The sequence below is a fragment of the Diceros bicornis genome, chromosome 13 (assembly GCF_020826845.1).
Source record: "Diceros bicornis minor isolate mBicDic1 chromosome 13, mDicBic1.mat.cur, whole genome shotgun sequence".
Classification (NCBI taxonomy): domain Eukaryota; kingdom Metazoa; phylum Chordata; class Mammalia; order Perissodactyla; family Rhinocerotidae; genus Diceros; species Diceros bicornis.
Window position 1 is genome coordinate 48,330,181 of NC_080752.1, and position 16,341 is coordinate 48,346,521.

General features: G+C 52.5%; 1 protein-coding gene across 2 annotated transcripts in view; it reads right to left on the bottom strand.

Moving 5' to 3' along the window:
* Positions 1–16,341, bottom strand: part of CSMD2 (CUB and Sushi multiple domains 2) — a 606,380-nt gene that overhangs the window by 311,709 nt on the left and 278,330 nt on the right. For both annotated transcript variants that reach the window (XM_058553610.1, XM_058553609.1), the window contains exon 6: positions 14,955–15,067. In XM_058553610.1, the coding sequence (XP_058409593.1) occupies positions 14,955–15,067 (113 nt within the window). The remainder of the gene's footprint in view (positions 1–14,954; positions 15,068–16,341) is intronic.

A 16,341-nucleotide genomic window follows, 5' to 3' on the forward strand; every position in this document is an offset into this window, starting at 1 on the left:
ACCTCCGCAGTTCCGCTCCCCTGCAGATTCAGCCCCGCCCAATTTCTGAACCAGCCCTGACCAGGGGTGCTAGTTTGGACTCTGACCAGGTGTGTTAGATCGGATTATGGCCCCAAATGGTCACCATCCCTGCATCCACATCCTTTGCACTGTGACTTTGTAGTTCTTCCCATTAAAGAGGGGGAGTATATTTCCTCACCCCCTGACTTTGGATTTGACTATTGGAATTTTGAAGGTTTTGACACATCCAAAGGTTTGAAAACTGCCTGCCAGATTAGGCTTGCCCTCTTGTATCTCTGCCATCACTGGGAGAAGACATGGCTGGTCCCAGGAGGATGAGGAACACGTGGAGCAGAGCCAATCAGCCCAGCTGAGCCCAGCTGACCTACTGTGGGCAGGGGAAGCTGAGTTCTGGAGGTCACTGGGGGATGGTGCCTGGCTCAGACGCTGGCCTGATGGATTGAACTGGGTTTTGATCCCACCACGAAGTCCGGTCCACAGCTCATCAGGACTTTGCCAAACAGCACATAAAGGGCATCAGAGCCAGAACTCCACAATTCCAAAAGCCATGCCTCTGAATCCATCTTCCTCCTTTGTGTCTGACTATCCTAGCTCCCCAAAGCATTCTGCTGGCCTCCAAGAGTTTCATCCTGTCTCTGGTTACATGGCTTGGTGGATCTGTCTAGTCCCAGACTCCTGTGCCATCTCCCAGCTGGCCCCTGTTGGGTGACTCAGCCCCACTCAGACTGGTACCCAGCAGTGGTAGCAACAACTGTGACCAGGCACTTCCTCTGTGCCAGGCCCTGGCCTAAGGGCCTCACAAGTTCTTTACTTATATCAGCATCCTTGACTCCTCTCTTTCCCTCACCGCCACACATGACCCATCAGCAAATCCTTCCAAATGTATCCCAAATGCAATGGCCACATCTATCACCCTGCTCCAAGTCTCCCACACTTCTCCCCTTGTTCCCCAAGCTCGCATCTTCCACCCTTGCCTCCATATGGTCTGTTCTCAACACAAGACCAGAGGCATTCTTTTAAAACATAAGTCATATTACATCTCTGCTCAAAACTCTTCAGGGGCAACCCATCTCTTCTAGAGTAAAAGCCAAGTCTTTAAATGGCCTGCACAGACCAATCTGCCCTCCCCATGACTTCTCCGACCCTATCTTCAACCTCAATCCCTCTTCCCCAGCCACAAAGGCCTCCCTGATGTTCCTACAATATGCCAGGCATGTTCCTGCTTCAGCCTGCTAGTTCCCTAGAATGCTCCTCCCCAAATATCTTCATGACTCGCCCCTTTTCTCCTTGAAGCACTTGTGCAAACACCCCTTCCTCATGGAGGCCTTCTCAACCACTCCATCCTTGCCTCCAACCCCAGTTCACGCTACTCCGTTCCCGACTTGATCTCCCGAACTATCCAACATACTCTATCCTTTACTTAGTGATTTTTGTCACTTGCATTGCAATGTCAGCTCCATGAAGGCAGGGGTTTCGTCTGTTTCCTTCATTGCTGTATTCCCAGTGCCTAGGAAAGCACCTAGTACGTCGTGGGCCCTCAATAATCATTTCATTTTGTCCTTTATACATTCAACGACCTTGACTGGTAGTTATTATACCTACTTGATAGATAATAAAATCTGGGTTCAAAGTGGTTTAAGTGATTTGCTATAGGACACACAGCCAGGAAGCAGCTGTGCGCCTGGCTGACCTTAGCATCTTCTCTTATGACCTGCCCCCAAAGCAATCCCAGAGGCACCATTAACCGTCTCCAGCGTCTGCCCCCTCCCCAGCTCAGGTCCTGAAAATTCAGGTACTTGCTCTGCACTGGAGGTAACTTGCCAATCCCAAAACTAAAGCCCATGGCGATCGGGTGTGCAAGAGGGCCATCTCCCAGTCCCCCTGCCACCCCTGCTCTGCCTACATCAAAAAGTTCCCAAGGGCTTGTCTCCTGGCAAGCTGCTGTCTAAGCTGAATGCTTGATAAAATTCAGTTACTACCACAGAGTCACTGCTTCCCAACGTGCTTTTTATAAATGTGCATTACTCTTCATGTGTATCCAGCAGGAAAATTTCCAATGAACACTAACGTGGACCCATTATCAAACAGAGGGATTAGCAGGGAAACATGCATTATTCAAGCCTAGCTAATACAGAGCGGCTGGGAAAAATGCCTCTGACTCCATCATTCCTAAGAGAACAAGAATGGTCCCAGCACTGCAAGACCAGTTCAGGCTCTTCTCCCTGATGCCCCAGCACTGGAGCAGGGCTGGGAAGGGGCGTCTCTGTGACCCAGGGTGGCCCATTTGAAGTCAGGTCTGTGGAGATGGCTCAGGACACCTGGCCAAGAGGAGGAGGTGAGTCAGAGTCTTCCCAATCCCACTGTTTCAGGTTGTAGTGTCCACAGAGGAAGGGGGATGAGGAAGGGGGCCAGTGTGCCACGGATGCTTGGGTTTTCCTTGTAGCTGCTGAGGGGGGCTGTGAGATGCGGGTGGACATGAGGGCGTGGCTAAGAGGGAACCCTCTTCTTCTCTTCTCGAGATTACACCAAGGAAAAGGCTGCTGCTCCTCTCCTCTCTCAAGGCCCCAGAAGGAATGCTTCCAATTTCTGGGTCCATCCTCTCTACTCAGTCCTTCCCAAGAAGGACTGTCAAACTTGACAGATCAGTGCAGAGTATTCATTGGGCCACTTTAGTAGGGGATGACGTCATCATGCCTCCCAAGCAGGAACTACCTTCTGTTCTTCCTCTTTTGCTTCCTGCTACTTATCACAGGGTGGAGTTTGTTAAGGTGATAAGAAGAACTGAATGAAAAAGGAACCTGAAAGCTACAGGGGGCTCCTTCATTTACATATAAACTGTGACCAACCGTTTACTCCTGGAAGCTGGGTCCCAGAGGTTGTGTCACCCATGTTGCCTGTGGGCACCACACATTCGCCTGGGGAATGCGGGGGCCACAGCTCTATGGGCAGGGGTTCCTCCTACCAACAACACAATCTCTAAAAGATGCACGTCCAGCTGGCCCAGGCCCAGGCTCTGGGAAGGTAGAGCCTAGAGTGGGCCCATACCATCACAGGGGCTGATGAGTGGGTCAGGAAAATGTCCTTGGCTGAGGGGTAAGCTCTTGGCAAGACCCACATCAACAGGAAAGTTAGCATCAAGAAACCACCTCCCTATGCTGAGGCCTCAGTTTTTGAGCAATCCCAGGGAAGTGGTCACACCATGAAATCATATATAGCTAATTTTTCTTTCAAACAATCTGACCAAGTGGGTGGTGAGTGATCACGGAATATGGAACACCATGTGAAATTAGCCACAAAATGAGCTCATTGAAGAACTAGTTTGACAGACCAGAGCAGACCAGTGTACAAAGAGTCAGGGAACAAGGGCACTTCCCTCTCCAAATCTCCACAGGGCACTACTGAAGGACCCAATCAGAAATGAAGGACAAAACAGTAAGGACCTGGAGAATTTCTGGGAGGTATCTGTTCATGTTGTTTGCACAGTCACTCATTTCTGGAGCACCCACTAGCGCAGTGCCAATACTACAGTGACGCATTGGTCTCTTACAGGAGGATTCTGTAACCATTAATGCAGTGGAGATAAAATGGAGCCTGGGGCTAGCTCCATGGTTCTGGCTACACTTGAATGCACACCTCCTGATGCACATATGTGTGTGCACATATCCACGTGTACATACATATTCCTGTCTACAAGTACATCCACAAGAACACATTTGTGCACTTGTGTGCACATGGCTACAAATACTCACATACAAAATATAATTCACACTTATACATGCCTTTGCACTGTATATGAACAAAGTCAAGACTCCTAAGAGAAGACTGCTGGCTTTAAGTGGCTGATGGAAATCTTACTAGGTACATTCGTCTCCTCCGAATGATAATGACTGTAGGAGACTGCCAGGCTGCTCCATTCCTCCTTTATATTCTGGTTAATTACAAGACATTTCCCCGCTGTTGTAAAGGTTAGCGGGACACATGGTATACATTAGCTGGAAGAATCTGGGAATACAAATGCCTCTCTAGTCTGCAGCTTGAGTTATTGGGCTGAGTTAGCAGGAGACAAGGACCTGCTACTGGAGAAGAGAAAAGAGGGAGGCCTAACTTGTCTCCAAGGCTCTGGGAATCATGAAGTGGGTGGAACCGGCAACTTCTTCTCATCCCAGTGGATTCAGACTTCGCTCCATAAGGGTGAGCTCCTGCACTAACCCTGACCCCTCCCCTTTCCCACCACTTAGCTGCCCTGCTGGCTGGACCATCTCTTCATCTCCCCCTACACCCACTCCTTCACCAAATCCAGTTCATTCAACCTTAGAAAAATTTTCCAATGTGTAGCCTTCTTTCAATGTTCAAAGCCACTCCTGCCCTACACTCATCCTTTTTCGCTTGGATTTTGTTCACTGATTCACTCTCTCTATCCCATCTTAAAAAATGTTGCAGGCAGTGATCTTTTAAAAACTGAAATCTGATCTCCCCTTTGACGGCTTGTTGGGTGTGCATCCTACACCCTGCCCCTCCCTTGTCGCTGAGGGCCTGCCTTGCCACCTGGCCTCCAGCCCTGTAGAAATGCTTTCATTACGCACAGACCTTTGCTAGACAAAGCCGTGTCTAGCACACTGGCTCCTCATCTCACTCAGATTTATGCCAAAAATGTAAAATTCGGTGCAGATGCCTAAGATTTCATGCTTCAAGGTACAGAGCTTCTAGCAGATGCTGAAGCCCTCACTATGGAGAAGAATAGTGATTATGGAATAGAGCTGGGGGAGCTTCAAAGTACCAAAAGATGAGGTGTCTGCGGCCAGGTCAATTGACTTGAAGGATAAACATAAAACTATCACGCCAGACTTGATCAAGATGTTGCCAGCACAAATGAAGAGGCTGGGGTGGCACCACCTCTGCTACTGCACTGGCATGCTCGATGGCCGTGGAAGGTTTCAAGAAGATTCGCAAAGTTATTAATCCAGTGGAAATGAGGAAAGGTGTGATGTCGCATGTGGACACTGTAACTGCTGAACTTAGGAAGCAGACTAAACCTGTGATAACCCCTGAAGACATTGCTCCGTTTGCCACAATTTCTGCAAAATGGAGACAGAGAAATCAGCAACATCATTTCTGATATAATCACAAAGGTTGGAAGCATGTCCTCGCAATACAAGGCAGAAAAACACTGAATGATGAATTAGGAAATGAAGACATAGAATTTGACTAAGATTATATATCTCTCTTCTTGAATTATATATCAAAAGTTCAGAAATGGGAATTCCAGGATACTTATAATTTCCAGTGTCCAGTTCATTGTACCCACTCTTGAAATTGCCAATGTCCAGTGAAAGCCTTTGGTTGTAATTGCTGAAGATGCTCTCAGTATACTCATTTTGAACAGGATACAAGTTGGCTTTCAGTTTATAGCAGTCCAAGCCCCAGGTTTTGGTGTCACGGAAAGAACCAACAAAACTGTTGCTACTGCTGGGGCGGTGTTTGGAAAAGAGAGCTGGACTCTAAATCTTTAAGATGTTTCACTTCAGGACTTAGGAAAAGTTGGAGCGCTTACTGTGACCAGAGATGATGCCATTCTTGCAAGGAAAAGGTGGCAAGATTCAAATTGAGAAAGATATTCAACAAATCATTGAGCAGTTAGAATGTTACCACGAGTGACCATGAAAAAGAAAAACTAAATGAACATCTGCTGAAACTGCAGATGGAGTGGCCATGCTGAAGATTGCTGGGACAAGCGATGTGGAAGAGAATGAAAAGAAATAGTCACAGATGTGTCGAATGCTACAAGAGCTGGTCCTGAAAAAGACTTCTTCTGGGTGCTTTGCTTTGGTGCATTCCAGGCTTGGAATCACTGCTCCAGAGAATGAAGAGCCAAAAATTGGTATAGAAGTAATTAAAAGACGCTCAAAATTCCGGCAATGACCATTGCTAAGAATGCAGTTGTTGAAGGATGACTGACAGTTGAGAAATGTATGCAAAGTTCCTCAGAAGCTGGTGATGCAACATGCTGGGTGATTTTTTGAACATGGAGGAAGAGGGAATCATCAACCCAACTTGGGTTGCAAGAAGTGCTCTGTTGGATGCTGCTGCCACGGCTTTTCGGTTAACCACAGCAAACCTCATAGCCACTGGAATTCCTAAAGAAGAGAAGAACCTTGGCTTGGTAGTCGGGAGGCAGTGTGGGGGGCGGCATGCTCTAATTCCTAGAATAGTGCTTTGCTATTATGAATGGACTGTGCGGTGGTCTTCATGAACAACTTCCAAGAAGTCAGCTGGAGAAAACAACTGGAGGAAAGATGTTTAAGGGAGTCCCTAAGAGCCATCAGTTATGGTTTCAGTTGCCTTTGCAATGCTTCTCTCTCTGTGGAACTCCCTTTCTCCTTGTCTCTGCTTGGCTACCTCTTGTTGTTCAAGGCCTCACTCAAGGTTACCTCCTCTCTCTGGCTGTCTATGCATCTCCGGGAGAAGTCATCACCGCCTCAAGGCTTCATTCGGACTGTGTTGAAACCCTTATTACACTACCACACCATGTCTGTTCTCCTAGCTATTTGCCCTATGAGCTCCTACACCTGCATCCTGTGAATGACACAGTCAGGCACATATAAGGTTCCCAATGACAATATGATGATGGAGTGCATGAAAGACCAACTGTTAGAAGGATATGTGCTTTGAATTCATTTCCTGGCAAAAGGAATGGGTTACACTTGAAACCTGTGCTCACTCTTGATTGAACTCAGAAGCTTGGCTTTGCAGGCACCTGGCCCTGGGCTCCTGAGCCCGGTAGCAATAACCCTGCAATTGTGCTGAGGCCCCTAGAGGCCCCGAACCTGGAAATGACAGGACAGAAGGGTCAGAGCTTGGACCACCGATGCCTGGGGCACATTCACTCTGGTCCAACACTGTGGATCAGTCACAACCAACAACACGATGTGTTCTTGTGGAAAACAGAAGCTTCAGCTTGTTACTCTGAAAAGCCGCAAGCATCTTGGTAAATGCAAACTGTTTTCAAAGGGAAGAGTTTATTCTGCAGACAATTGAGATTCAGCGCAGGACTTCCAGAAAGCAGAGGAGCCAATGGCTTTCACTGTGGAATATCTTCCATATCCCGGTCACCAGAGTTGACTTGACAAGAGACAGCAGGGCCAGGCTAGGATTTGGCTGAAGGGAGGGACAGGCACTAGATGAGGATCATCAGGTCAGAGTGGCAGGCAAAGGGAACACATCTAAGGAGGAGCCGGAGCCGCCAGCTCACTCTCACTGCACACGGGTTTCCTCATATGACAGAGTCAAGGTCGTTGGTGGGGTACGAGGCTTCAAGGTTCCATTTCCTGAGCAACTGCCAGGTGCCGGATATTTTACCAGAATATCCTTTAATTTCCAGTAGCTCTGTGGGGTTAACATTCTTCCCTCTCTACAGAAAAAGAGGGAGGTAGTGAAGGGTGCCATCCTCCCTGCCAGGGAGGCCCCTCACCAGTTGTGATCATTGGCCACTGAGGGCATTTAAGAAAGGCTCTTCTCACTGTCATTCCTTGTAGGCTTGAAAAGAACCAAACAAGCAATTAACACTCCGAGAAGGACTGGAAATATTTTTTCCTGGGGGCACAAGGATTGATCACACAACCTCAATGGTCTTCCAGAACTGGAAGGAATCTTAAGTAACCTCAAGTCCTGTGGTTGCCAAACACTTTAGGTACAGGAACCTATCACTTTTACACTCTTAGGTAAATGCCCACTACACAAAACAGATCAGAGAAACTGCTCTGGTTGTGGAAGCCTGAGTCCCACCCGCTCAGCCCTTATCAAGGCAGCTGCTGGGAGAACCCGTTGGCCTCCAAGGAACACACTTTGAAAACCCCTCTTTTGGGCCCTGCTTTCACGTTATACTCATGGGGAGGACTCCTGCCCTGAGAGGGGATGGGTGGCCTCTGCCTCCACTTTGCCTTGAACCTTTAACATCTCTATCTTTAGCCCAGACCCTTCTCTGAGCCACAGACCAACAGAATAGCCAACTACCTCCTAGATAGTCCCCCAACCCCTGATACTCCACTACATGCTAGAATCAGTGTCCCAAACAAAATCCATCCCCCGTCTGCCTCTGCTCGAGACCACCTTGGTTAATAACATCATTGTTTTTACCCACTTACTCCGCTTAGAAACCTAAGATCCAGCCCTGACTCCTTCGTCTCCTTTCCCCCCATCCCATCTCACTCTCAGATCTAACTAGTCATGAGACCAGCGTGGTTTACCATGGAAAGATCTCTTCTGATCTGTCTCCTTTCCATCTCCACTGCTTCTGCCTAAACTCTGGATCTCGTCATCTTCTAATTCTCAAAGACTCTTATCTGTCTCCCCATTTTCATTCTAGAGCAGTCAAAGACATTTCTAAAATAAAAATGTGATCACAGAGATGTGATCATCCCCTCTTGTTAAAAATTTCTGATCACTTTTCATCACCCATGGGATCAAGCCCCCTTCACTGCAGCTTTTCACAATGTGACCCCTACCTTACTTCCTGGCCTCAGGACTCGCTGCCCCTCCCTGCTCACCCTTGCACTAGACTGCAGATTTTGCTTTATGTTGGCAAATGTTTCTATAAAAGGCCTGGGAGTAAATATATTAGGCTGTTGGTTATCAGTTATCTCAGTTGTAAACTGCTCAGTTCTGCCCTGGTAGCGCTAAAGCCGCCACAGACAATTTGTAAACGAATGACCACAGCTGTGTTCCTATAAACATTTATTTATGGACAACGAAATTTGAATTTCATACAATTTTCATGTGTTATGAAATATTCTTCTTTTGACTTTTTTCTTCAACTGTTTAAAAATGTTAAACCCATTCTGAACTCAAGGATCACACAAAAACAGACTGAGAATTGGATCTGGCCAGCAGGCTGCAGTTTGCCCACCTGAGCTCTGGACACGTAGGAATTGTGGTTGCTAAGACTGGGTGCTCTCATGTCTTCTCGTCTTTGCTCTACCCAGAAGGCTCCTTCCTATTGTCTGTCTGGCATGTTTTTGAGACCCACATTGAAGTCACTGCCACGTTTTTTGGCTTTCCTTAAGTGCCTCCAGCAAAACTAATCACCCTTTTATCTCCAGTCCTAGAAGCCTTCATCAGGCCTCAATTACAGCTCTCACCATGCCATCCAGAAGTTATAGATTTATGTCTGTTCCTCTCAACATGTTCTCCTTGAGAGCAGAGATGGGCCTAGTTGTCGTGTTCATCTTTCCATGCCGTCACATAGCAGTGTCACACAGAACATGTGTTTTAAATTAAATACAGTTGCCCACCTTCCAACAGCCAGCTAGAGGCAGAGCCAGACAAGAACTCAGATCCCGATACCGAGTGGTACTAGTTAAAATTGTGTCTGGCCATGAACACCCCTACATTCTGACCAGACTGAGACGAGAAAGGAATGTGCTGTGTTCAAGCTTATTTATTTATTTATATTTTGTGTCTCTGGGACAAAATTTCCACCGACACAACTAGGAGTTGGTAATTATTAGCTCTGAAGTGCCATAAATCGCTTGAGACTGCCATGCTGTAAAGCTGAGAGTGGGGGGAAAGTGATCCTGCGCTGAGGCTCTCCCAGATCCATTCTTTAAACCTCTCTGTCCCCCTCTGTGCCCCAGAGGCTGACCTCTGTGGATGGCTGGAGAAAGGGAGCCCGTTGGTAAAGCCCGTCAGCCTCCCAGGGCACAGAGCAGGGACTCTGTTCCCTTGTTCCTGGTTTCCTGTTGGGTTGGCCCATGGAAGGCACAGCAGATGTGAGGGGCTGAGAAGGCAGAGATCTGGTTACAGATTCCCGGGCCCCTCCTCCTGCGCTGGTTACAGACTCCCGGGCCCCTCCTCCTGCGCTGGTTACAGACTCCCGGGCCCCTCGTCCTGCGCTGGTTACAGACTCCCGGGCCCCTCGTCCTGCGCTGGTTACAGACTCCCGGGCCCCTCGTCCTGCGCTGGTTACAGACTCCCGGGCCCCTCGTCCTGCGCTGGTTACAGACTCCCGGGCCCCTCGTCCTGCGCTGGTTACAGACTCCCGGGCCCCTCGTCCTGCGCTGGTTACAGACTCCCGGGCCCCTCGTCCTGCGCTGGTTACAGACTCCCGGGCCCCTCGTCCTGCGCTGGTTACAGACTCCCGGGCCCCTCGTCCTGCGCTGGTTACAGACTCCCGGGCCCCTCGTCCTGCGCTGGTTACAGACTCCCGGGCCCCTCGTCCTGCGCTGGTTACAGACTCCCGGGCCCCTCGTCCTGCGCTGGTTACAGACTCCCGGGCCCCTCGTCCTGCGCTGGTTACAGACTCCCGGGCCCCTCGTCCTGCGCTGGTTACAGACTCCCGGGCCCCTCGTCCTGCGCTGGTTACAGACTCCCGGGCCCCTCGTCCTGCGCTGGTTACAGACTCCCGGGCCCCTCGTCCTGCGCTGGTTACAGACTCCCGGGCCCCTCGTCCTGCGCTGGTTACAGACTCCCGGGCCCCTCGTCCTGCGCTGGTTACAGACTCCCGGGCCCCTCGTCCTGCGCTGGTTACAGACTCCCGGGCCCCTCGTCCTGCGCTGGTTACAGACTCCCGGGCCCCTCGTCCTGCGCTGGTTACAGACTCCCGGGCCCCTCGTCCTGCGCTGGTTACAGACTCCCGGGCCCCTCGTCCTGCGCTGGTTACAGACTCCCGGGCCCCTCGTCCTGCGCTGGTTACAGACTCCCGGGCCCCTCGTCCTGCGCTGGTTACAGACTCCCGGGCCCCTCGTCCTGCGCTGGTTACAGACTCCCGGGCCCCTCGTCCTGCGCTGGTTACAGACTCCCGGGCCCCTCGTCCTGCGCTGGTTACAGACTCCCGGGCCCCTCGTCCTGCGCTGGTTACAGACTCCCGGGCCCCTCGTCCTGCGCTGGTTACAGACTCCCGGGCCCCTCGTCCTGCGCTGGTTACAGACTCCCGGGCCCCTCGTCCTGCGCTGGTTACAGACTCCCGGGCCCCTCGTCCTGCGCTGGTTACAGACTCCCGGGCCCCTCGTCCTGCGCTGGTTACAGACTCCCGGGCCCCTCGTCCTGCGCTGGTTACAGACTCCCGGGCCCCTCGTCCTGCGCTGGTTACAGACTCCCGGGCCCCTCGTCCTGCGCTGGTTACAGACTCCCGGGCCCCTCGTCCTGCGCTGGTTACAGACTCCCGGGCCCCTCGTCCTGCGCTGGTTACAGACTCCCGGGCCCCTCGTCCTGCGCTGGTTACAGACTCCCGGGCCCCTCGTCCTGCGCTGGTTACAGACTCCCGGGCCCCTCGTCCTGCGCTGGTTACAGACTCCCGGGCCCCTCGTCCTGCGCTGGTTACAGACTCCCGGGCCCCTCGTCCTGCGCTGGTTACAGACTCCCGGGCCCCTCGTCCTGCGCTGGTTACAGACTCCCGGGCCCCTCGTCCTGCGCTGGTTACAGACTCCCGGGCCCCTCGTCCTGCGCTGGTTACAGACTCCCGGGCCCCTCGTCCTGCGCTGGTTACAGACTCCCGGGCCCCTCGTCCTGCGCTGGTTACAGACTCCCGGGCCCCTCGTCCTGCGCTGGTTACAGACTCCCGGGCCCCTCGTCCTGCGCTGGTTACAGACTCCCGGGCCCCTCGTCCTGCGCTGGTTACAGACTCCCGGGCCCCTCGTCCTGCGCTGGTTACAGACTCCCGGGCCCCTCGTCCTGCGCTGGTTACAGACTCCCGGGCCCCTCGTCCTGCGCTGGTTACAGACTCCCGGGCCCCTCGTCCTGCGCTGGTTACAGACTCCCGGGCCCCTCCTCCTGCGCTGGTTACAGACTCCCGGGCCCCTCGTCCTGCGCTGGTTACAGACTCCCGGGCCCCTCGTCCTGCGCTGGTTACAGACTCCCGGGCCCCTCGTCCTCGCTGTGCGTCGGCAGTGCGCGGGCTCCTCAGTCCCACCAAGCAGTCGTTTTCAATGGCTCCAGCTCTGGCTGCTCCCTCCCGTGGCCCTTCCCCTGGCAGTGAAGGCCTCCCTGCTGTTTAGCCCCCGGGCGCCTCATCATCCCTATGGGCTCCTTTAATCCCACCCTTAATCGGTCCCTTCGCTAAAACCTGTCTCTGCCGCTCTTTTGGGCCGAATTTGCGAGCAGCAAAACCTAGACTGCTCTTTAGTGCTTCCACAGTTTTCATTCCTTTAGAGCAATGGTTCTCAGTCGGGGGTGATTTTGCACGCAGGGCACACTTGGCAGTATCTGGAGAGTTTTGGGATGTCATGACTGTGCGTGTGGAGGTGCTACTGGCGTCTGTGGGTAGAGGCCAGGGATGTTGCTAAACACCCTGCAATGCACAGGACCGCCCCCACGACTAATAATTATCCAGGCCACAATGGCAACAGTGCTGAGGTTGAGAAATCCTGCTTGGCAGAGTTACCAGTTGAGTGTCTAAGTGGTATTGTAGACCCTTGCACCACGTACCCTCAGTCTGGAAAACACTAGAAAAAGAAGGTCCACGGGAGAATCACTGTGTGTGTTAAACCTGGCTCCGACACACTATTGATGATACTTGAGCCAGCTACGTAGGCTCTTCGCACTGTCGTTCCTCATCTGTAAAATGGGGCTCATAGCAGTACCCCCTTCACACAGCTGCTGTTAGGATAGAAGGAAGGAGTAGATGCCAAGGGCTTGACACCTAGAGGGCCCTCCTTGAACACTGGCACACCCACGTGCACACTGTGTTCTGGGCTGTGTGGAGGGAGATGGAGAGGCGGTAAGACAGGGCCTGCTTCTGAGAAGCTCACAACTAAAACAGTTCTTCCACTTGTGGGCTGTTCCCTGCTACAGACTTGCGAAATTAATTCAGAGCTCACACCTAACATTACAAATTGGAAAAGAAATTTTCAGGGTGCATTGCACTTGGTAAGAGTAAATAGCAGTGGGTGACCTTTTCCTTTTAGTCCTACAGATATGTGCATACTGGGCTGGGCTGGAAAATGTATTTTTTTTCATTTACCGGGGGGTGAGATTAACAAAACAAAGTTTAAAAGTGCCCAGTCAAATAGGAAAGGTGAGATACCTGAAGCACCATAAAGGAAGGCTCTGGGATTTTGCTGGAAACTCACACAGGCCTGTGAATGAATTCAAGCTTCACCACTTACAGGCTGTTGATCTGTGTGAGCTGGGCTAGTTACGCCACCTCTTTGAGCCTCAGCTTTCTCAGCTGAAAAATGGGAATTAAAAACACGTTGGCCACTGCTGTGGGGTACAGAGCCTGGTACGCGGCCTGGCGCACAGTAGGTGTGCAATCAATGTGTGCTCCTGACCTTCTAGAGACTGCCTGGTCTGGGTTCTCATTGCCCACTGTCTGGCCTCAAACCGTAACCTATGACAGTCACAAATGGGCCCTCAGTAACTTGAACAATTAGAAACACCCGGCACCTGTTTAATCACATGGAATGACAGCATTCGTCTCACCTTCTCTATTTTGGAAAACACAACGGAAAGATCCGGACATATGCTTCACTCCCACAAAGGCCCAGCCTCCGCGGAGGAGAACTGTCTCCAGGAAAGCTCTGGGAGCCAGGCTCTGTGAAGCTCCTCAGACCAGGTTGGTTTCCTATTTGTTTTTTAAATATTTCAGAAGTGTCCTGCTCCCCAAGGCTAAGGAAATGAGGCTGTTCATAAAAGATTCAGATTTTAAAGGTAATGTTTCTGCTTCCAGTGCTGCTTTTATCCCACTTTCCAGGTGGAAAGCCAGCCCCAGGGGTCTCATAACGAGGGGCTCCACTCCGCCCATGCCACCTCTGGGGTGGGCAGTGTGCTGCGCTGTCACGGGCCTCGGGGCCTCAGGGATCTCCTCCTCTCAGAACCCACACCCCTCCTCAGCACCCGGTCGGCAGCCAGGCAGGAACTACAGTCCACCTTCTACTCCTCTATCAGGCCCCCGTCGTGGTCACTCCCGACATGCCGATGCACCTCACCCGCTCACTTACGACATAAGCCCACTCCTCTATTTACTCCCCGGGGGCCCATACAGGCCCTTATGCTTAATAGGTGAGTAATACGAGCTCACTGTCAAATCAATTAGAACCAGCACCAATCTGTAACTGGTGATAGTTAAAGCTTAATGAGCAAGTTATGAAGCTAACCCTCGGTGTTTATAAATTGTGTGTATTTCGAATAAACTCCAGGTTGAAAAGGAGTGTCGTCATCTACTTCCATCCACTGGATTCCCGGATCTCCTCCAGTGTGCAGAGCTCCCTGCTTTGGGGTTGACATGTTCCTTTTTATAGGCGGCTCTGGGGGTTAGGAAACCCCTCACGATTGGAGCAGAAATCTGCTTACCTGCCACTTCCACCCGCCGTTCCTGGTCTGATCTCTGGCCGCGAGAGCTCTTCAGATGCCAGCGCCTAAGCTACAGTGCTCCCTAACGTCATTTTGTCTGTCTTGGTAATACGTTTGCCTCCTATGTGAAATGAAAGACTGGAAATGTGGGCTGCTCTCCCACTTTATACCGGCGTAGGCTCCACTCTGGGGCGTAAGAGGGTGGGCTCTGGATTCAAAAGGCAGCGTGCAGATGGCCTTGGGAAACTGGCTTAATTTCTCTGGGCCAGGTTCCTTGTCCCTAAGATGGGGATGGTGACAGTATTTACCTCGCAGGGTAATGATGAGGATTAAATGAGATGATGCTTATCAAGTGCCCAGCACAGTCCCTGGCTCTTAGAAGGCACTCGGTGTTAACCACTATAATTAACCTGGCCTGGAGGGGGGCAGCCTGGCTAGACAATTTGAGAAGTGTCACTCCCGGGGGCCACAGACCACAGTGGCAGATGGGGGAGGCAGTTGTGCAGACCTCTGGGTCTGCAAATAGGAAGAGGACAACGGAGGCAAGGACGCCTTGAAGCCACACTGGACCCAGTTTGGAGACAGGATGAGCCCCCCAGGCGTCATCTCTGCTGCCCACCGAGGAAGCATGGCGGTCCGGCCCCGCCTACCTTGGTACTGGGCGCTGAAGCCGCGCTGTCGGTGGTTGCCGTCCGACGTGAAGTGCAGCCGCAGCCAGTTCTTGCTGCTGATGACGGGCGCTGGGAGGCTGGCTCCGGTGAACCTGCGGGGAGAGGAAGCAGGCGGGGTTGGGACAGGGGCACAGGCATCCAGGGGTCTCCCCACTTCCCAGGCGTGCTAGGGCCTCAGCCCAGGCCCGGAGCAGGAAGGCAGGGCTGTGCCCCCCCAGCCATCCTTCCGTAGCCGGGGGCCTCAGCACGTTGAGGTGGCTCCTCCAGGGGCTCTTCCCACTGCTGGGTTTCCCTGAGATGCCGAGAGGAGGGGCGGGTCCTTCAGGCCTGGAGCAGAGGTCCAGCACCCCCAGCAGAGGTTTATCTCAGCCCTCCCAGCAGAGGCCCACCCTCCCCCAGCAGATGTCCATCCCCCCACCAGCAACAGAGACCCAGATCTCCCAGCAAAGTCCAGCCACCATGTAGAGGACCAGCCTCCTGCCCAGCAGAGGTTTAGGCCCCACTCCCATGCAGAGGTTCAGCTATCCCAGCAACCCCTCAGGCCCGCCAGGGAGTCCGGAGAAAGGGCTTGGGTGCCATTACAGGCAGTGCGGCCCTTCACAGGTGTGAGAGCCCATTTTTGGGTCACTCACTAGCCTCTGGGTCTCTGGTACCCACCCCTCCACTCCCCGCCCCTGCAGCCTCCACAAGAGCCCTCCCCGCTGCTGGGCTCGGCCCTCTTCCCTTAGACCACCCTCCTCTGGGTTCCAGCCAGTCCAGCTCACTGGGTGGGGCACCAGGATATCTCCCCCTGTCACTGGTCACCGCCCCAGCCTCTTGACCAGCTGCTGTCCTGAGCCAACTTCCAGGTCAATCAGCTTTCCTCCTAGGGTTACTCAGAGCACAAGAACCTTCAGCCGCTCCCCAGTGCCCCCACAAGACTGGTCTTCTGAGCTTTCCACCCCGTCCCCTGCTTGGACGGGCCTCTGCTCAGCACTGGCCCTCTCCCCCAACTCCGGCTAGCCCTCGATGCCCCCCTCTCTCTGCTTATTCCCCTGCTCCCCAGGAATCCCTCCGTCTTCTCCCCTCTACCCACAGCTCCTAGCTGGCCCAATGCTCGGTCTTCCTTCTTCCTCCTGCATCTGAATCAGGTACAAAACCTGCTGGCTCCATCACTCCTCGCTCCTGTCTGCTCCCACACACCCGGACACCCTACTTACATCTCTGTGCTTCCTCCTTCTCCATGTCTTTGCCTTTTCTGTCTGGAATATACCCACCTGTAACCCCTTTTCCTGCCTGACCCATGCCAGCTGAGACAACTTCGGGACGCCCTCGAATATCACATCCCCAGGAAAGCCTTTCCCGCTCTCCTTGGCCTGAAGCCACA